General features: G+C 51.5%; 1 protein-coding gene across 4 annotated transcripts; it reads right to left on the bottom strand.

The window, feature by feature from the left end:
• Nucleotides 1–7,023: 7,023 nt before the first annotated feature.
• Nucleotides 7,024–20,643, bottom strand: CD300LG (CD300 molecule like family member g). Of its 4 annotated transcripts, none has more exons than XM_046674629.1 (8): nt 20,534–20,643; nt 19,245–19,580; nt 16,560–16,661; nt 15,539–15,818; nt 14,181–14,293; nt 12,751–12,803; nt 8,812–8,931; nt 7,024–8,312 (listed from the first exon to the last, which is right to left on the bottom strand). In XM_046674629.1, the coding sequence occupies exons 1-8, from the start codon at nt 20,574–20,576 to the stop codon at nt 8,199–8,201; spliced, it is 1,161 nt and encodes a 386-aa protein (XP_046530585.1). In that variant the 5' UTR covers nt 20,577–20,643; the 3' UTR covers nt 7,024–8,198. The 4 variants fall into 4 exon arrangements, with proteins under 4 accessions (XP_046530585.1, XP_046530586.1, XP_046530587.1 ...); XM_046674630.1 differs by having other exon boundaries at nt 15,539–15,794; XM_046674631.1 differs by having other exon boundaries at nt 15,539–15,614.
• Nucleotides 20,644–21,176: the final 533 nt, after the last annotated feature.

Here is a 21,176-nt window from a genome sequence, read left to right as displayed (position 1 = left end):
TCTTCCTAATAAAGACGATTGAATTTCTAAGAGGAATTGTGCTACCGGTTGTTTGTTGTTGTTGTTTTAATCCCTTTTCTCTCCTGGCACAGTAGCATGTGGTTAGAAGGGCAGAATGGATTCTTATTATAGTTGGGAAAACTGACCTAGAGAGCTGAAGGGCTTTGTCCAATGCCACGCAGAAAGTCATTGGCAGAGCTGGAACCAGATCCCCAGAATCCCGGCTCTCAGTCTGGGGCTCCCCATCCCCCTCCCAGAGATGGACGGGGATTGACTGGAAGCCCTGGTGGGAGTGCAGCTGGGGAAGAAAGCACCACTGGAGGAGGACCGTGGGCTAAGAAAGGGACTATGAGGGAAAGTGGGGGCCACCTTGCCATCCCCAGATTCAGCTCTTCAAGAGATCCAGGCGCCACCAGTGGTTGAAGTATCACAGTCTGAAGCCGCCTGGCGCCGGCCCACCTCCCTCAGGGCTGGGTTTGGTGGTGACCACAGACCTCTGGGAAGGACACGAGCAGCCGTGCAAGAGAGCAGGGAGGACCATCTAGCTTGTTCCATTGATCGATTTATCTAACCTAATTGCTATTATCAAAGTTTTAATGATTTAGAAATTTCTCTGTTTTACGATCTGCTAAGAAAAATTTCCAAATACTGTCTTGATCAATGATTTTTTCTTAGTCATGCCTTCTTGTTTATTCTGGAAGGTGCACTCTAGGATCATTTTGTCCGAGGACGTCCTCTTCCTATCGGGGTCTTGACTGGAATTGCATTAAATTGGTCCATTAATTTGGGAAGAACTAGGACTCTGCAGCGCTCAATCTTCCCCTCCACGACCACGGTCTGCCTCTCCATGGACGCCGCTCCTTTGAGCCCAGGGTCCCCCACCTACCTGTCTGCCAAGCAGCGCTGTTCAGACTGACGTGTTCTCTGATCAGCAGCAATGTGATAAAAAAGACAGGGCAGTGCCTTCCTCATAAAACAAAATTCATTCCTCTTAAAGAACTTTATCCCAAGGTTCTCTCTCCTACCCCTACTTTTGGGGTTAAAATGGTCTTCCTTTTATAAAAGAGCTGTGATGTTAGATTTTTTTCTTGTTTCTAAATGTATAAGTTGACAAAATATAGTCTGGAAATTTTGTGGATCTGCAAAATCTCAAAGTTTGGATTAGATCTCTCAGTAAGTTTAATCACACAGGTGCTCTGTGTTTGGTTGGGTATTTTGTATTGGGGTTGCTATTGTGAACAGGGTCATTTTTTTCTATTATGTCTTCTAATACATCATCCAGTTCCTTGAAAAATTATGGCATGGAAACTTAAGCATTAATTCAACAACCATCTGCTGAGCCCCTTTGAACGAGGCAAAGTCCCTACATCCAGAGGCCCAGAGACAAACAGAGCAAATGGAAGATGGTCTTGATCAGGACACCGTAATGAGAGGCTGTAATGGGAGCACCAGGCAGCGGAGTGTGGTAGTGGTGCCACGCGCTGGTCTGTGGACCGTTTCATCTGTGGCAATATGAGAAAACTAAGAACAGTGCAGAAAGTTATCATCAAGCTGAATACGTTTACTTTTGAGGATTATCCTTTATTCCAATATAGTGCTTGTAAATTTTATTCGATTGCATGCTGGTGTAAGTAATACTCCATTATTTTTCTAACTTGAATCAAATCTTTCCCTGAACCCCTGCTCATCAGAGTGGAAAGAGGTACAATCTCAGTCCTGTTTTGGGGGCTTCTTCCCTTCCCTGGAGTCACATGAATGTCTAAAGGGCTTACATGGTGCCTGGACAACGGGAGTCAGCGGTTCTGGTTCAGGCAGAGCGGTCAACAAGGTTCCTTGTGCTTTTAAACAATGAGAGCCTATGTGAAACAATTTTTATTGTGTTGCTGGGCTTGTGGGAAGGAAAATTTCCAAGAGGCCACAAAACAAAACGACCCTCATAAGCATGGTGAGTGGACAGGAAAGGTGGAGTAGCCCTAGAGGCAAATGCCAATATTAGCATCACATTTGGAACGTTAAGTACGAAGCCAGGAGCCAGGTGAGGTGACCTGAGATTCTGTAACTAGGGAGCTGGGAGGGGCCTAATCTGACCCTAAGTTGCTGTCACGTCCTGGACTCTGACAGAAGCAAATGCAAATCTTCTCTGGAGGAAGGTATCCTCAACATCAGCCCCTAGATTTTCCATAGATTAAGATCATCCAAACTTGAGCTCACAGAGTGAGATCATGAAATACAAAGAAAAAACACCGTGAGTGATAGTCAACATGAACAATAACATGTTTGTATCTCCAAGGACTTTTGATATTAGGCACAAAACGTAAACTAACTATGTACCTGTAAAATGTTTAATGAAATAAAAGATGGCATTACAAAAATTAACAAGCAACAAGACACTGGAATGACTAGTCAGGTTTGAAAGAGAACCACCTAGAACTCTTGGAAATAAAAAAATATAATGATTAAAATAAAAACTAAATTTGGGGGTTTAACAGTAAATTAAACAAAACTGAAAAGAGATTAGTGAACCAGAAAGTTGCTCCCCTGAGGATGGTCCTTGGACCAGCAGCATCATCAGCCCTGAGAAATGCAGACTCTCAGGCCCCACCCACAACTACTGAGTCAGAATCTGCAGTTTAACAAGATTCCCTAGTGATTCATAGGCATATTTGGGTTTGAGAAGTACTAAACTAGAAGATAGAATTGAAGAAGTTATACGGAACGTAGAACAGAGCGATGAAAAGGGAAATGTGAGAGAGGTTAAGAGATATGGCAGCTATAAAGAGGAGGTCTAAAAAAAATTTAATCCTGGTCAATGGGGAGATTAAAAAAGAATAAAGTGCAGGAAACATTTGAGGAGAATTTCCTAGAACTGATGAAAGGCATGAATCCACATATACAATAATTTACACCAAACAAGAAAAATAAAAAGTTTACAGCCAGTAGTGAAACTGCAGAATGCCAAGACAAATGGAAAAGCAATCTGAGAAGATGACAAGTCACAGCAATCAGTCTGATGGCAGACTTCTCACTAGCAACACCTAAACGGAGAAGGCAGAACAGGAACACAGGTATCTCCAGAATGCTGAGAGAGAATGGATGTCAACCTAGAATTGGACACCCAGCAAAAATCTTTCAAGAATGTTGATGAGGTAAAGAGATTTTCAGGGGCCGGCCCTGCGGCCAAGTGGTTAAGTTCGCACACTCCACTTCAGTGGCCCAGGGTTTCGCTGGTTCGGATCCTGGGCAAGGATAGGGCACTGCTCATCAAGCCATGCTGAGGCGGCATCCCACATGCCCCAACTAGAAGGACCAACAACTAAAAATACACAACTATGTACTGGGGGGCTTTGGAGAGAAAAGCAGAAAAAAAAGAAAAAAAGATTGGCAACGGTTGTTAGCTCAGGTGCCAATCTTTTTTAAAAAAAGATTTTCAGATAAAAATGGATTGAGTTTACCACCAACAGAGCTTTTAAAAAAGAAAATCTGAAATGTAAGAATCTAAGCAAGTGCTGTCTGTGTGAAAGAGCAATTAACAATAATGTCTAATTTGTACTTTCCCACAAAGAAAACTCTAGGCCCAGATGCCATCACTGATGAATTCTACTAAAGAGATAAAGAAGAAATATTAACAATTCTACACAAACTCTTCCATAAAATTGAAGAGGAAAGAATAATTCCCAACTTACCCTGATATCAAAGCCAGACACCTTAAAACAAGAAAACTCCGTATCAATATTCCTCACGACCAAGTCAAGTTAACCCCAGGATACAAGGTTGGTTTATTATTAGAAAATCAAAGAATGGAGTCATATTTATAGATTTAAAAAAACCCCAAACATATAATCATCTCAATAGGTGTAGAAAAATCATTGACATAATTAACATCTATTCCTGATTTTTAAAAAAGCTCTCAGTAAACCAGGAATAGAAAGGAATTTTCTCAACCTGAGAAAAGACATCTATGAAAAACCTACAGATAACATTGTATTTAATGGTGAGAAACAGTGCCTTCCCCCTAAGATCAGGGACAAGGAAAGAATGTCTGCTTTCACCATCTCTTTTTAACATTCTTCTGGAGGTTTTAGCTAATGCAAAAAGACCAGAAAAAGAAATAAAAGGCATCCAGATTGAAAGGAAGAAATAATTCTGTCTATTCATAGATTATGCAATTGTCTATGCAGAAAATTCTATGGAATCTACAAAAAAAAAGCTACTAGAACTAGGAAATGAGTTTGGCAAGATTGCAGGATACTGTTACCACAAATGGGGTTCTCCTACTGATGTGCATAAAAAAGCCAATTAATTACTGCATCAGCATTTTTTTTTTTCTTTGGTGAGGAAGATTGTCACTGAGCTAACATCTGTGCCAATCTTCCTCTATTTTGTATGTGCAACACCGCCACAGCATGGCTTGGTGAGCGGTGTGTAGATCCGTGCTTGGGATGCAAACTCACGAACCCTGGGCTTTCAAGGCAGAGCCTGCAAACTTAACCACTGTGCCACTGGGCAGCCCCAAGGCATCAGCTTTTGGGAAGACAAATCAGCTTTATTCTGCAAGATCGATTTGCAGGGAGACAGGGGGCATGTGCCCTCAGATCTCTCTCCCCAATCCAGGGCTTGGGGCACAATTTATAGGATGAAGGGCAGAGCAGTCTGAAGTGTGGAGATGCACGATTGGAGGTAAGAAGTGAGGAAACTGATGATCTGTGCAAGTGTAGTCAAGCTTCATGCCCCTTCATAGGATGCATGTTCACAAAACAGCAGTATTACCATGATCTGAGGGGGAGTTTTTAGTTCCTTGATCTCAAAAAGGTCACCTATTGAGCATTTGCGCAGGCCCAGGGGAGGGGTTGGTAGCCTCAACCAGCCTGAACTGGACAAGGGGTCTCAGTTGCTGAAAAACGCCTCCTAATCACTCTGTTGATAAGATGCCGTCAGCTGAGCTGGTCCTGGAGGACCGGCGGTTACAGTACAAGATCCACACACGAAAGCAATTGTATTTCTATATGCTAGCAACGAACAATCAGAAATTGAATTTTAAAAAGTAATACCATTTACAATAGCATCAAAAAAATATGAAAAACCCAGAGGTAAATCTGACAAAAGATGTCGTGGACCTACACACTGAAACTATAAAGTATTGCCAAGAGGAATTAAAGAAGACCTAAATAAATAAAGAGTTATACTGTGTTCACGGATTACAAGAATCAATATTGTTAAGATGTCAGTTCTCCTCAGATTCATCTGTGTATTCAATATAATCGCAATGAAAATCCCAGCGAGCTTTTTTTGGGGTACAAATTGATAAGACCATGTGGTCCATTCAAGACGGGCAGACCTGCTGCTTCTGCACCAGGCTTGGGGGGCCCCACTCTCTGATCCAGCCCCTTAGAGCCCCTCCCAGTGCAGGTGCCTGTCACATTCTCAAAGGGCTACAGATGGAGAGCACGTCCTTCTCACTTTGGGGCAGGTCCCCAAAGCACAGCACACCGCCTTGCACTCTTAGGGGCTTTCCAACTTCTCTGCTTCTGTCTTCTCTTCCACTACGAGCCACAACCTCCTGGATGAATTAGAAAATCTGTCCTCAATGGGCTTCAGTAGATTAGGATCATAACATCCAATTCTTCATGGAGGGGTAGGGTGGGGAAGAGAGAGCTCGAATCATTCATTTTTCCTATCAATAATCCCTTTTGGTGATAAAACGTTTCTTTTAGAGAAACAAATGGGAGGATAAAGAATAGTTTATAATGACTGTCATATTTAATATCCCAATTTGGCAAAACTAAATGTTAGCAACTCTTTGATGTTCCCCTAGTTTTTTCTGAAGTTTTACCTCTCAGCAAGTCCCCAAACGGGAAATGCTTCCTCTCAGGATGGGCGGTGAGCAGTGACTTGTTACATTGTTGAAGGGGATTGAACAGAATCTCCCACATCTACAGAGGGCAGAGCCGAATATTTTGGTGTACAAACATAGAACAAAGTGTATCAAGACAGGGACTTTGAAGTGGCAACTGGTAAGGAAGTGGTCCTTTCCAACTGCCTGGTGGGCGGAGCTGGGTGGGCACCACGGCCGTGGTGGGAGCAGGGGAGTCTCGGAATGATTCCTGAGTGTCTGATAAACCCACAGAAACTTGGAATCCCGCGGACGCCAATCCCAGGTTGCTTTGGAGAGAGCTCTGCCTCACAAAAGACATCCATCTGTTTAGTGGGCCCTTGGTCTGAGAGTGGGCAAGAGGTGGACTGGAGTGACCTGGCTGACCACCTCGGGTCCCCAGGAAGCCCTGGCTGCAGGACGGACGGATGGACGGGCTGAGAGGGCAGGAGGATTCTTCCCTTTCTAGGTCGTCTTTCCCAAAGTTCTCACCAGCCTCCAGCCGAGGGATTTCTCAAGGGGGAAGTCTGCTTTGGGTGAACTTTTGGGGTCTGAGACCACCTGAAACTTGTTGCTCTCTACCCCCCCAACATCTGGGCACACACTGTGCCCAGATCCTGGGCAGAGCCCCAGAGCTCAGATCCGGGGGCTCCCTCTTCAGGCAGAGAAGGTAAGTGGAGCTCGCCCCTCCAGGGGCGTCGGGCACTGCCTGGCACCTTCTGGTGAGCTTCCTTCGCTTCATCAGACCGGCTCCCCCTCGTCCAGCTCTCCCAGCCCCCTGGTGTCCCCTTGCGGGGGCATTCCTCAGTGGTTTCTCCTGCCACACCAACAGGGACAGGTGTAGAGGCTGCTGGGGACTTGGAGAAACACTGACTGAAAAGCCCTGGTGGGAATGAAATTGGTTCTGCCGTTTGGGAAAGCTTTCAGCAGTGGGTCTCAGTAACTTCAAAAAGGTTCCCGCCCTGGGGCCTGGCACTTGCACATTCCCGAATCCTCCTCAAAGAAACCTCCAAATGCGGACAAAGCCTGGGCAAAGGTTCACCGTGCTGTTAGCTACAATAGCAAAAATAGAAACAAGTTAAATATCTAGTCAGAGAGAATTGACATAAGTTGAAGAAACATTACACAGCGACAAACATTTAATTTATAATAGGTTTATAAAAACATGGAGAAATGCTTATGATATAATAGTTAAGTGAAAAAAAGCAGGATACAAAGTTGTACATACAAAATATTTGTAAAAGAACACCAGCAAACGACGGGAGGGGAAAAGACTGGAAGGAAATACAACAAAATGCAGTGAGGATTGTCCGGGCGACGGCGAGACCATGGCTGACTTTTCTCCTCTTCTATCTTTCTAAGTTTTGTATACTGAGCAACCCCCCTTTTCACTTTTTAAAGAAAATAGAAAAAGAAAAAATAGTAGTTCTGTAATTCTAACCCCTCACTCCCACCCCGTCTCCAGAGAGCCTGAGTCAGGGTCACGTTCAGGTTCCCCTTAGGTTCCTGCCCTGTGCCCTCTCTCCTGCCCCTCCTGGATTCACCCCTTCCGGTGTGCCCCTGCCCTGGGTCTGGACTCAGGCAGGCCCTGGAAAGCCCCCAGCTGGCTCATGGTGTCGTGGGCACAGCAACCCCTACAGGGGGCAGGTGGGAGACCCCACACACAAAGTGTAGATTCAAAGCTGGAGGGACCTGAGCGTTCAACAGGGCCACTGCTTCTCTAACTCGAGTATTCGAATCACTGGGCTCTTGTTAGAAATGCAGAGTCCTGGGCCCAGGAATCACATTTTTCACCAGCTTCCTGAAGGACTGGGATGCAGGTGGTTCACAGCCACGCTTCAGGAAATCAGAACCCAGTCCAACGCCAGCACGCTCCCTCCTCCCCAGCTTATGCAGGAGAAAGGGGTGCTGAGGCTGAGGAGGGAAGGAAGGGAGGAGAAGGTGGGGTGGAGTGGGGGGAGGCATGTTGCTGGGCACCCAGGCCCTCGGGATTTCCTGCAGCAGATACAAGCCCAGACCAGCTCTCCTGAGCCCTGCCTGGCCCTGGTGACAGTCTAGGTCCAGCGGCTGCAAGCCCTGCCCAGGGATGTGAACACATTGGGGAGGTGCCAGTCTCTGCTGGAACTGTGAGGCCACCACTGCGGGCTCCACGGCCCACAAAGGCTCCCAGGTCAGGCTGGGGCATGCAGGAGGCGGGCCTGGGGAGGGGGAGGGGGAGCCCTGGAGTCTGGCAGGTGAACTCTGAAGCTGTAGCAGAAAGCTTATTAGAGTCGGTGCAAATCCAGCCATTCAGCTTCACAGCAGGCCTGGCCTGGAGGGCATTCTGTGGCTAGACCGAGATGAACTTAGAGAAGTCAAGCTCCTCCTCAGACAAGTGGAGGGGAGGCCCTGGGATCGTGGCCCCCTCTGGGTCCCGGGAAGAGGCTTCAGCTTCCTCTGAAGTCTGTAAAGACAACAGTGGGGGTTGAGAAGCCGAGCTGAGGGGTCTCCAGGTAGCTGCTGGGTCCACCTCAGCCTTTTCCACTGTCTGGGCCTGTGTTCATCTAAGCAGCACAAGAACTAACAAGTTCTCCTCCCCAGAACCCCCAGGCTTTGACTCATGCCCACCTCCCCTCCATCCATCCCCTGAGAGAGCATCCTCATGGCCTCATACCAGGTTCTGGCTGCAGATGTTGGAATCCTGCCAGCCCAGAGCTCTTTAAGCTGTGACTCCTGACAAGCTATTCAAGAATTTTCTGGGTCAGGGAAAAAGAGGAGGTAAAGTCAACAGCCCTGGTTTCCCGAGCGAAATGGCCCAAGCCTATGGTTGTGGCGGGGCAGGTGGGTGGACGCAGGGCAGCGGAGTTTGGGGAGCGGATGCTGAGGAAGGAGGTCCCCACTTCCCTGCATTGTCAGAGGAGCCGGGCTAGGTGACTCTGGGCTCCCAGGGCCCTCTGTCCCACCTGGCTTAGGCACCCGATGTCCCTGCAGGGACTGGAGGAGGGCTGGGGGCTGGCTCGAGGCCCAGCAGGCCCTGCAGTGTTGATCTTGGCGCACTCCTGGACCCAGCAGTTCTCCAGCGGCTGAAACAGAGATGGGTCAGAACAGCCCATTCTTGGGCCGGCCCCGTGGCCGAGTGGTTAAGTTCCAGCGCCCTGCTTTGGCGGCCCAGGGTTTTGCCGGTTCTGATCCTGGGCGTGGACATGGTACCGCTCATCAGGCCATGCTGAGGTGACATCCCACATGCCACAACTAGAAGGACTCACAACTAAAAAATACACAACTATGTACTAGGGGGGCTTTGGGAGAAAAAGGAAAAATAAAATCTTTAAAAAACAAAAACGAAAACAGAAAAAACTGCCCGTTCTTGGCAGCAGGGATGGTCTGTGAGTGGAACCAGAGGAGGGAAATGTAGCACGGGGTGGAGGGGAGGAAGCAGGGCTGCGGGGCCAGAGTCCTCAGGTCCAGTTTCCTGGTCTCAGGGGATCTTGGACAAGCCGCCTAACCTCTCTGAGGCTCGGCTTCCTCAGAGGTCAAATGGGGATACGACTTTTCCCCTCAGGGTTGTAATGAATATTCATGATAATGTTTTATCACTCAACAACTGGGAACTCCTGGAATGATTTTTTTGGATCATTTGTTTTCATTATTGTTCATTCTTGTTATTTCTATCCTTTAAGCAGAAAGAACGCACAGGCTGCATGTTCTTTCTAACAAGCCTGGAGACAGCAAAGTCGGATGCCTCAAAGATTCATGAATAACAAACAACACAGGAAGAATTCTTAAGACATCATCAGTCTGAGCAACTCCTCCTTGATCAGATGAGGAAACTGAAGCCCAGGGAAGAGACGTGGGTAGTCCAGAGTGAGCGGGGAAGCCCATCTCCAGCCCCGGCCCCCGCTGCCCCAACCGGTCCTCAGCTCAGAAAGCCAGGCCCCTCCACCCCCTCCTTCCTTGTCCTAGCATCTGGGCAGAGCAGAGGTGGGAGCTGGTGGAGGCCCAAGGCAAGCCTCCCAAGGGCACAGCTGTCCTCAGGTGCCCTGGCCAGCAAATCCCATGGCCCGATGGGCACTGAAGTCAAAGAAAGAAGCTCCCACTTTCTGGACACTTAGAGGTGTCTCACCTCACTCACCCCTAACCACAACCCTGTGAGATGGGAAACTGAGGCTCAGAGAGGTGATATAACTTGCCAGAAGTGACACAGCTGGCGAGCAGCTGAGCTGGGCCTTGTATTCATGACCATTTGACCTTAGACCCAAGCTCTTTTCCCATACTATGCTGCCATCCTGGCAGGGCACGCTGCACACTTCTCTTTATCTCCTTGTCCCTTGTCATGGGCCCCCTGCTTCTGTCAATACCCTTGCTGCAGGTGTTGGGGGCAGAGGTGGCTGTTTGAGTCATCTCTGGTGACACCTGCAGTCTTACAAGATAAAAATCAGAGCAGAATTCCTCGAATGAGAAATGACTGGGGGGATGCGGGGACAAAGGAATGGGGGAAGAGGAAAGGAGATTTCACAAATGCCGTCACCTATGGTGACAAGTGCCTCACCTATGGTGAGGACATGGCAGAGCTGGGCTGGACCAGAGGACCCCCGACATCAAGTCCACTTCCTACGAATCCCGTATCTACAGCTTTGTGATTCAGTCGAAACCCACACTGCTGACCACCGGCAGCCACGGAAGTGTCACCCACTCAAGGATGGCTGAATCTGAGGAAGGAACCTCACGGCACAGAGACCAAACCACACATGTAGGCAGCGGCCAGGACCACTGCCCTGCGTCCACTGTGGGTCTCGATCTCTCGTTGGTTCCTCTGCCACGCCGTGGACAACCGGAGGCATTTTCTGGGGTGATGGGTACTCGAGATATACATGAGAACCTCTGCTTCTGGACACTAGAAAATAGTAGCGAAGATGCCACAGGGAAGCCTGGAGAAGCTGGGGTGTGTCCTGCCCCAAGCCCCGCTCTCCCACCTGGGCCATTCCAGGAGTCAGGGCCCAGGCCACCCCACGCCCACGGCCCCAGGATGGGCCTTCTCCTGAGTCTGGGGAGACTCTTGGGCCGAGGAGTTGGTTGCAGCCCTCAGACCCCTTGCTCTTGGATGTGGCGGGGCAGGAGCACAGGGCACTGAGGCCACCCCGCAGACCTCAGTGAGTTTTCCTAGTTCTGCCTCTTTCAGGCTGGGTCGCTATGGGCAAGTTACTTATCCTCTCTGAGCCTCTATATGGTATTTTCTAAGAAGGGGGAAATAATTACACCTGGCTCATGCAGGGGTGATGAAGATTTAATGACCTATGGAAAGCCCCTGGCACACAGTAGGTGTTCAAGAAAAGGGTGAAAGGAGCACTTCTAGCAATGGCTCTCTGGGGAAGGAAAATGCTGGTCTGACCCCTAACGCTTCCCTCTGAGTTTTCACACCCCCTGGGGCTCTCTGGCAGAGCATCCCCTTCCCTCTTTGACCTGAATGTGGGCAAAGAAAACCCCAAACGCGTTCAGTTCTGCCTCCAGACTCTGCTAAAAACTGCAGAGAAGCCAAAAGGGAAATAAACCAAAGAAAAGCAAAACCTCTCAGCCAGCCACATTCACAGGGTCTTCCCCTGACCCCCTCCATCCTTCCCCAACAAGGGGCTGCCCCCCCAGCCCCTCTTCCCGCTGGCCCTGTGCCCTTTCCTGGCCCTCCCACAGGGCACTGGCCTCAGGCCCTCTTGTCCTCCCCACGGCCATGGACGCTCTCCCTCCTTCCCCAGACCCTCTTGTGGAGTGGGGTGGGGTGAGCCCCAGGCTGCATAGACAGGAGGCCGGGCTCTGGCGGTGGCAGTGGCATTGCCAGGGCCTTTCCCACCATTGGCCTTGTGGAGCTTCCTGAGCCAAGGTCCAGCACCACATTCCCACCCCAGCCCATCCCTAGGGGATGGGGCCTGAGTCTTTTGTCCTCGGTGGCGCCAGGAAAGGAGAGGTAGTCCTCTTTTCCTGTGCTCACATTTAAGGAAATCAGAGTGGAGGCATCTCAGTAAACAGCCAAGGGAGGAGAGGAGGGCTGGAGGTGGCGGGTGGGGGGGGGGGGGGGTGCAGGTGGGCTAGCTCCCTGAGTGTGATTCTGCAGCCCTCCCTGTAGGAGCACCGTGTGTGGAGGGACAGTCTCTCTTTGTGGGGTCAGGGAAGGGCCCTGCAGTAGGCAGGCTCCCCTGTCCAGGAAGATGGGCACAGGAACTCACATTCTTTCTGCCCCCTGGTCCCCAGAGTGTCACCCTTGGCCTGGGTCTCAGGGCAGCCACACCACCTTGGTCTTAGAGCAGAGGAAAGCTCAAAGAAAACATTAGGGTGCTCTGGAAAGAAGAGAGATGAGAGTCGAGAAATCTGGCTCCTGCTCTCTATTTCGGCTAGCACCTGCTGTGTGGGCTTGGGTAAGACTTTTACCCTCTCTGGGCTCTGTTTCCTCTTCTGCAAAAGCAGACTAGAGTCTGAAGTTGTCATACTCTGGTGTGCTGTCAGAATCCCTGGGGGCTGTGTTTAAAATTCACGTTCCTGGGCCCCCCGAGAGGTTTCTGTTAGGATTGGCATGAAGGAGGCCCCTGCCAGGTGATCTGAAGGAGGGTTTGCACCAAATCTAGAGGAAGTCTGACTAGATGATGTCAAAGGCCTCCCCTGGATCCAGCTCTGATGTTCTCCAATGGGCAGAGGGCGCTGGGCCTGGGGAGGAGCCCTGCCTGGCACCTGCTGGGAAGCTGGGGTGATGGAGGGGACTCTGCTGGCTCACAGCCTGAAGGGCTGGTCTCGGGGCTCACACAGACTCCCCAGAGGTGGGAAACAAGCCAGGCCTTGAGGTCAGTGGTGGAGGACCAGGCAGGGAGCGGCAGGGGGGTGCCCAGGAGCCTGCCTTCCAGCCCCGCCTCCATCCTTACCGAGTGTGGCAGGTGCACCTTCTCCATCCTCTGTGTCTCAGTGGCCAGTTGAGCTGAAAGAGACGGGAAGCCGCACCTTGAAGCCAAGGGCAGCCAGGAGTAGCCTGCAGCTGCTCCCGCAGAAGAGGAGCGGCCCGTGCACCTGGGCTTCCCCGAGGGAGGTGGCAGGCAGTCTGGGCAGAGTAGCCCCTTCCAGCTGGGACCCTTGGCAATGACCCAGCCTTTGGGATCAGTACACGGAACCCCCCTGTGGGGCAGAAACCAGCTGGGGACGTAATTCTGTGCACTAGGTCGTTGCTTCTTAAAACTCAGGGTGCATACAGGACCCTGGGAAATTCTATTAAAATGCAGATTCTAATTCAGTAGGTGGGGGGTGGGACCTGAGAATCTGCATTTCTAACGGGCTATTAGGGGATGTCACTCCTGCTGGCTGGGGACCACAATTTGAGAGGCAAGGTGCTAAGAGGCTCTGAGGCGACGGGAACGCTCCCATGCTGTGTCCTCCCTGACTCTCTGAGGGAGCCTGGGGACACTGGTAAAGCCGACAGTTCTTCCCAGGGGTCACACAGGGAGGAGTCGGGAGGCAGGCCCAGGATCCCCCACGGCCACCACACTGGGACAACATTGCCAACTTGCAAAGTGCATTCACACACATCTTCCTGGCGCCTCTGATTCCTAGCTGTGCAAACACAGGAAAAGCTACTCAGCTGCTCTGTGCCTCAGTTTCTTCCCCTGTAAAATGGGGGAACTTGTAATAAGTAGTTCCTAACTAACTCCACAGTATGGAGATTAAAGGAGATAGAAGCAATGTAAGCCACCCAACAATGCTTGGCCCGTCGTGGCTGCTATTACTGTTATTTCTGTTAATGCTCTTAATCTGTGCTGTCCAGCACAGGCATCACGAGCCATGCCCAGCCACGGAGCACTGGAAAGTGACTACTCTGAATGACACCAGGTTTCCAAGGAAAAAAATGAATGTAGAATGTGTACTATTAATATTTTTATATTTATTCCCTGTTGAAATGATAATGTTTTGGATATATTGTGTTAAATAAAGTATATATTAGGACTAACGTCACCAGTTTCTTTTCACTTTTTTTTCATGTGACTACTGGAGAATTTTAAATTACATATGTGGCCCGTACTCTATTTCTGTTGCACCCATATCTGAGGAAGACTGAGGCTCAGGGAAGTGAGGTGATCTGCCCAAGGTCACATAGCTCAAAAGTGGCAGAGCTGGGATTTGAACACAAGCCTTGAAAGGGACTGAGAAGCTCTAGAAACCCAGCAGCAGATGTGGGGCCATGATGTCTGTCCTGCTCAAGTTCAAGTCCTCGGTCCTGTGCTCTTCCCTATAGTCAGCCCTCAGGCAAGGAGTTGGACCTGCAGTGGCCCAGACCCTCCCACGCCCTCCCGTCTGCCCTGCTCACCTTCCTTCCTCCGCCGGAGCAGGTACCTGCCGAGGGCGGCCAGGCCTGCGGTCAGCAGAAGGCTCAGCAGCACCAGGACTGGGGCCAAGATGCGGACCATGGGGATGGACACCCTGCGGGAGGGACGGAAGGAGCCCGGTGGCTGTCACCAGATATCAGTGGCACGTCGTGCACCTCGGCATTCTCATTCTGAGTCCCAGCCATGTCCCTTGTCTTCCCAAGGAGATCAGAGGGCACCAGGGACCACAACGCCTGGTCGGTCCCAATGGAAGGGACCTCAGCCCCCGTCGCCAACCCCAGGAGACACTTTCGGCCGGGTCTGAACTTGCCAGCAGCTACCTGGATGTCAGCACCCGAGCACAGTTATATATACAACCCCCTAGAGCCAACCCTGCAGGCTGGGACTCCAGGTGGGTAAGAAAGAAAATTTTCTTATGTCGACTGAAAGGAAGAGTCTGGGTAAAGGTTAATTAAGGGAGTTTATTTGATAACGCAAGTGAGGAGTTTGAACCCCGGGAAACAATTCAACAGCGTATTCTGAGGACCTGCTCTGAGGCGTGTGAGTCTAAGTGCAGCTGCGACTCTTGCACAAACAGCGCACACGCAGGGAAGAGGGCAGGACAAATGCCTTACAACCAGAGTTCATAATGTCAAAAAAGAGAGAGGACATCCGGGCTTTTCTCTGGATTATACACGGAAGGTACACAAACAAGAATGTCTTGGTTGTACATCAAACAAGGTCAGAGATGCCGACGTCTACATGTGGGGGAGGCAAGGCCCAGGGCTGTTGATTAGTCCCTCGGTCTCTAAGAAACTCCCCCGGGAAATGTGTGCGCCAGCTACCCTTTGTTTCTTCCTGTGGGGGGTCTGTCCCGCTGGTGTCTTCGGTCATGAGGTGAGGGGCTGCAAGGTCATTTGATGCAGGCTTCTGAGGCTATGTCTCGGGACAGCACAGACGTTGTCGTGCTGACTCTAAGCCTCTCCAGTTTGCTTGCTATGTTGGCCCGTTAGACCAGGGAGAGGGTCCCACATATGCTTGGCACCAGGTCCAGTGCAAAGTGGACAGGCGAAAGCTACTGAACTGGGTGGCTGTCTCTGAAGCGGAAGCAGGGAGAGAGGTGGGAACTGCGGCTGCGGTGGACCCCTCACCGTGGTGGGCCTGTGTGTCCAGCAACGGGGCCGCTGGTCCCTGAGTGTAGGCCGTCCCCGACTCGACGGGGACAGAGTCTGCCCTCTGTGCTACGAGCTGTGGCCACGACCAGAAGCCGTGTTTGCCCGGAGGAAGGAGTGTCAGGTTTCTATTTGCTCAAAGGCACCTTGTGGTTTGGGGATGGCCCGAAAGGAGACCAAGGGCTCACCTGGACTTGGAGCTGCCGGGAACAAGACTGGTCTCTGCCGAGGTGGAGTCCAGCTGCGTGGCTGGGCGGGAGGTCCCTGCATGAGGAGAGGTGGCTTCGTGAGGAGGGGTCCCCGTGAACGGAGAGGTCACTGCGTGAGGAGAGGTCCCTGTGTACGGAGCGGTTCCCGCGTACAGGGAGGCTTGCGTGTGCCTGGACGCGGAGGTCCCTGTGAACGGAGAGGCCTCGGCCCCTGTCTTCTGCTTGGCTGTGGTGACTGTCGGGTGGAGACCAGGAGAAGCTACAAGTCCAAAAGCAGTGCCTCAGCACCTTCCCTGACCCTTGAATCCCAGCCTCCCCAGACCTCTGACCCTTGACCTCTGAACCCTAGGCTCCCTGAGAATAATGTCTCAGAACATTTGCAGCTAGAAGACACCCCAGGAAGCAAACAGAGGCCTAGATGAAGCCATTTGAAGGGAGCAGGCCACCCCTCAGGCTCGCCCCAGGCCTCTGCAGAGCTTCCAGCCCCTTTTCGGGCCGGCAGCCTGTTCTCTCTGCCAGGAGACGCAATCACCCCCACCTCCATGATCCATTCCAGGGACCACTAAGCAGACACCTTCCTGCCCCCACTACAGTCCCAGCCAACTGGCACCTCTGCCCTCACCGGAAGGTCCTCATGTCACCATCACATGCCCACTCACCACCTAGGCCTCGGGAAGGGCTGAGCTCCTTCAACAGCCATGGGGTTGGCAGGGCAGGGTGGCAGGGACCAGTCCAGAGGCCAGAGCCCAAGGCCTAGCCTCTCCTCTCTCCCCTCAGACCCCAGGGGGAGCACACAGAGCATAGACTGGGTCTACTTTCCAGCTCTGCTGCTTCCTGTGTGACCTTGAGCAAGTGGCCCAACCCGTCTGAGCCTCCAGTTCCTCGGCTGAGAGTCCAACTCCAGGATGTGAGGGCCATAAAGTGTCTGGCACCAGGCAGGCATTCACTGGATGTTTCTTTAAAAAAGAGCAGAGGAGGGGCAGGGAAACCATTCACTCACTCAATTCTGGGGGCTGCGTTTGCCAGGTTTTTGCCTTGGGCTGGAGGCTCCTTGTGGCAAGAGGCTGGAAGGAGGGCGTGGGGGAGGGAAGACAGCAGGGACCTAGAGGAAGGAGAGAGGCTGGTCTCAGGGGAGATAGGATCACTGCTCTGAGCCAGATTTCCTGTCCTGGGAGCAGCCAGCGCTTTCGCACCCCCACCTCTGCTCAGAGCATCGCCTCTTCTCTCCCCAGCCACTCAGGAGCCACGGACAGGAGATTCCAGCTGATTCTTCCCCTTCTGCAGTCCCCTTGGCTTCCTGCTTGGCTCAGACCTTCTGCCTCCCTTGTCCTCCAACTGCCCACCCGCCTGCCCTTTCTATGCCACCTTCACACCAATGCCAGCTCTGTCTCTGAAATACATCTTGGATCGCATCGCTCCCTGCTTCAGAACAGCCAGTGGCTCCCCAGTGCCTATAAGTGAAGTTCCAACTTTTTAGCGTGCCTTTCAAACTCAGACTTCAACCCACCTTGTCAGCTTCACCTCTTCCCCATCCGGTGCGCCAGCCATACGCAGTCGGCTCTATTCCCAATGAAGTGAGCTTCCAGCCCGCTTCCACGACTCTGACATACTGTTCCTCTGTGTGCGATGCTTTTCCTTTCCATCTCTGCCTAACACACTTCGTTCTGTCCTTCGGGGCCAGCTCACAAGTCAACTCCTCCCTAACGCCTTCCCCAGAAGGCGCAAATCCCTGTCCTTTGTGTGCCCACAGTACCCTGTGCACCGTCAAGGCAGCTGATACCCAGTGATGCTGCAACAGGTCGTTTCCTGGGTCTCCCTACTAGGCTGGGACCCCTCAAAGGCAAAACGCCTATTCTCTGCCCAGTGCAGTGGGCGGAAATCCCGTGTGGCCAAATCCCCAGGAGCCACCGAGCTCCGGGCTCCCCCATGTCCATCAGTCGGCCCTTTCTGCCTTCATGCCCTCACACTCTCCCGCTCCCTGCCACTCTCTCTTGTGATACCAGGCCAGTTCTTCTCCAACGTTTCTGAGTAAATGATCAAATCTTCTGCAGATAAAGAGTATTTATTTTTTCTTTTCCAATCTTTATACTTCTTTACCTTGCCATATTTCATTGCCTAGGGCCTCCAGGCAATGGTGAACAAAAGAAATGATAGTGGGTCCTCTGGTCTTGTTCTGACCTTCCTAGAAATTCTTCTAACGTTTCCCCAGACTCAATGGTGTGCTGGAGACGGCTCACGCTGGCTCGGGAGAGCTGAGCATTCACTTCTCAGGGATTTGGGGAGCCAGTTGTTAAATTGTTAGTAGCTGGAAATTGGCCAAGCCAGGGGCATTTACACCACAGAAATTGGCAGGCACTACAAGTCAGAGTTTCCTCTGCCAGTGGCTAAACATTTTTAGCCTTCTTTATTTTCAAAACCCCAACTGTCATCAGAGAGAGGTCCACAAGGTCTGATACAGGAGGATAATATAATTCTGCAGATATTATACATAAATAAATGATTATAAGTGAGGGTGAGAATAAAAACAGGAGAGCCGAAAATATAGGTCAAATTGATCACACTAGGTAAAAATGAGGTCTGAATACTGATAAGAACTGGAAGAGATCATAGAATCTTGTAAATAATGGAGAACAAGTTCAATGTGTTTTTGGTGCTGCTGTTATTACTTGCTGAGTTTATCTTTATTTCCTTAAATTAAAATGAAGACCCACGGCTGACGGGGACCTGGCAGTGGGGATGGGCCTGGGGATGGGATGAATCCGAGCGATGGGGCCAGGAGAGGGACAGAGCAGACACCAATGCCTGAAGGGACCTGCATTCGAATCCCGGCTCCACCACTTCCTGCCGGGGGATTAGAGGAAAATCATTTCATCTCTTGGAGCCTTGGTTTCCCATCTGTGAAGTGGGACACAAAGACTGACCTCGCCCTCACTGGCCGGCAGACTGGGGCTGCCCATTCCCCTGGGCCCTCTCTGGCTTCCTTCTCCTCTGCTCAGCAGGTCCAGGTGGGATTCTGGGCACCCAGAGAGGGGCTCCAGCCCCAGCCCGGGCCCCATGGCTCCAGCCCCAGCCCCCTAGTGTCCCTGAGCCCCACAAGCCCCTCCGAGGCTGGTCCCCAGGCACTGCTTGCACCTGCCCTCGGGACTTGAAGATCTGGGGAAGGGGAGGCCAGAAGGGAGAGCCGAGGCCACAGCAGAATGAGGCCAGTGTGGCCATGGCTTAGGTGACGCTGTGGAGCGGGTCCCAGAGCCACTGATGGTGGGCCGAGCCTGAGGAATCCTCAGGAATCTCTCTGACCCCAGGGAGGGAGTCTTTCTATTCTGTGGCGTGTCCATCTTGTCCCCAGCCCATGGCAATCTCTCTCCCCCATGTGGGCAGAGAGGAAAGGCCCTGAGCATGAAGGAGACAGGTCTGTGTTCAATCCTGCTCTGCTACCTACTGTGACCTTGGGCAGCAGGAGTGACAGAGCAGCCGAGGCTCGGGTGACACTGTCTGTGCCCCCGATGCTGCTGAGCACTGGACCTCTGCCATCTCACCGAGTCCTCCAGACCCCTGATGAGGTTGGCGCGAGCATTACGCCCCCTTGCGACGGGGAAACCGAGTCCAGCAGTGATTACCCACCCACACTCCCTCCTCCCGTCTGCATCTCCTGTCCCCCAGCCCGGGAAGGAGAGACATGTGTTACCTGGAAGGACACGCAGAGACACCAAGAAACTCCAATCAAAGCCCAGTCTTGAGACCCCACACCAGTACTTCCCGGCATCCTGCAGGGTGAGGTTCCTCAGGGTCACGGTGAGCGTGAGCTCCTTGGGGCTGTCCCAGACGGACACCCTGCCTGCCGTCCTCTCTTGGCCGTCTTCCTCCGCATAGATAGTGCCTGAGCAGCGGGAGATCAGGAGACCGCCCTCCCTGCACCAGTATTTCTTGTGCTTCCTCAGCTCCTCCCCGTAGGTGCACTGCAGGGACAAGGTGTCACCTTCAAATCCGCTGATCTCCTTCGGGCCCACCAGGACTCCATAACCTGAAACCACAGCAGGGATGAAGGTCGGAATTCCCTGGATTCAAGTACCAGGGTCAAGACCAGGAGGCACCTCCTGAGTCATCCCCTTCTGGGGGCAGCCCTGTAAGACCTGGTACTCCCTTTCCCCACCAGGGGACCTTGGGACAGAGCTGTGGCTGCTTCCCCAAACCTGGTATGTTGAAGGGAAGCTCTAGATTTAGACAGCCTGGAGTTTGAATCCCAGCACTGCCACTACATAGCTGTGTGACCCTGAGGAAGTTGCTTGACCTCTCTGGACCTCTGAGTTTTCTCATCTATAGATGACGATAATGTCCTATTTCATTGAATTAAGATGCTATCATATGTAAGATCTACCATAATTTTGTATACCACTAACAAAAAACATTTTCGACTGAACAACTGACGTCAGTTATAAGATGCATCCTGATTTTTTATGTTAAAAGGTAAAAAAGAGAGAAAGAAAGAAAGAAAGTAAGAAAGAAAGAAAGAAAGAAAGAAAGAAAAGCAGGCCTGTGAACTGACGAAATGGGATAATTCTGTGTCTCTCAGGGTTGTTGCGAGTGGTATAGCAGAGGTTCAAGAAATATTTGCTGAGTTTAACACGGCAACCATATAGGCGTGTCTGGTGGGCTCCAGGCTTGGTGCAGAATAGGGAAAGGACGAGGGAGGTAAAGCTTCTCTCTCAGCCACCCAGCCCCGAAGGGGTTGGTACCCATGGGTCTGGGAGAAGATCTGGCTCTGGATTCCAGAAACAGCAAGTGGCGGCCCCTCTGAGGGCTGAGGACCAGTGGGGTGGGGTGAAGCCTGCGAGGAGCCCGCAGCGGGGCTGGGTCACACCAGCGCGCGTTGGGGAAAGAAAACGTTGGTTCAGGAGGTCCTCTCTCTGTGGACCCGAGGGGCGAGCTCGGGGATGAGCCCCACATCCCTCCACCACTCCCCCTGCTCCATCTCACCTGGGAGCACGAGGCAGCCCCACAGCAGGACCAGGGGCCGCATGGTGGGCGCTGGACCCGCGGAGCACACGCCGGGAACTGGGAGCTCCTCTCTGGGCCGCGCGGCTTTGACTTCCTCCAGATGTGCCCGATCAGGACGAGGAAGGGAGGGGAGGCGCCTCTGCCTTCCCTTTCCTTACAGCCCCGCGGCTCACCTCCCCCTCCCCGCCCTAAAACCCTCCTAAGCGCCCCTCTCAAAGCCGCGCCCCTCCAGGGGGTCTTAACCATCCCGCCAGCCGTGCGCCCCGCGGGGTCTGTGTGTAGCATTCTGGGAGTCCATGAATTTGGATGTGAAAAAATTACATATTGACTTTCACTACCCTTTAAAAATTACATATTGACTATAGCATTTATCTTTTCCTTCTGAGTGTTAGCTACGCCTGTCACCAATAAAAAATTACAGACACTGACACATCAAGTTGTCGCCCATAGCTCGAAATATCAAGTGTGCTCCTTAGTGCTCGGAAAATAATTAGTTACCGGACGCACCACTAGAGCTGGTTATTTAAAGCGCTAATGAAGCACGTTTCTTACTATGTTACACAATTATAAATATTTTGATAACCACTTCAATATTATTGGTTTTCTCTTAAGTGTATGTATT

Source organism: Equus quagga, chromosome 11 (assembly GCF_021613505.1).
Source record: "Equus quagga isolate Etosha38 chromosome 11, UCLA_HA_Equagga_1.0, whole genome shotgun sequence".
NCBI classification, from domain to species: domain Eukaryota; kingdom Metazoa; phylum Chordata; class Mammalia; order Perissodactyla; family Equidae; genus Equus; species Equus quagga.
Note: the sequence above shows the minus strand (reverse complement) of the source record. Positions and strands in the feature narration are given on the sequence as shown.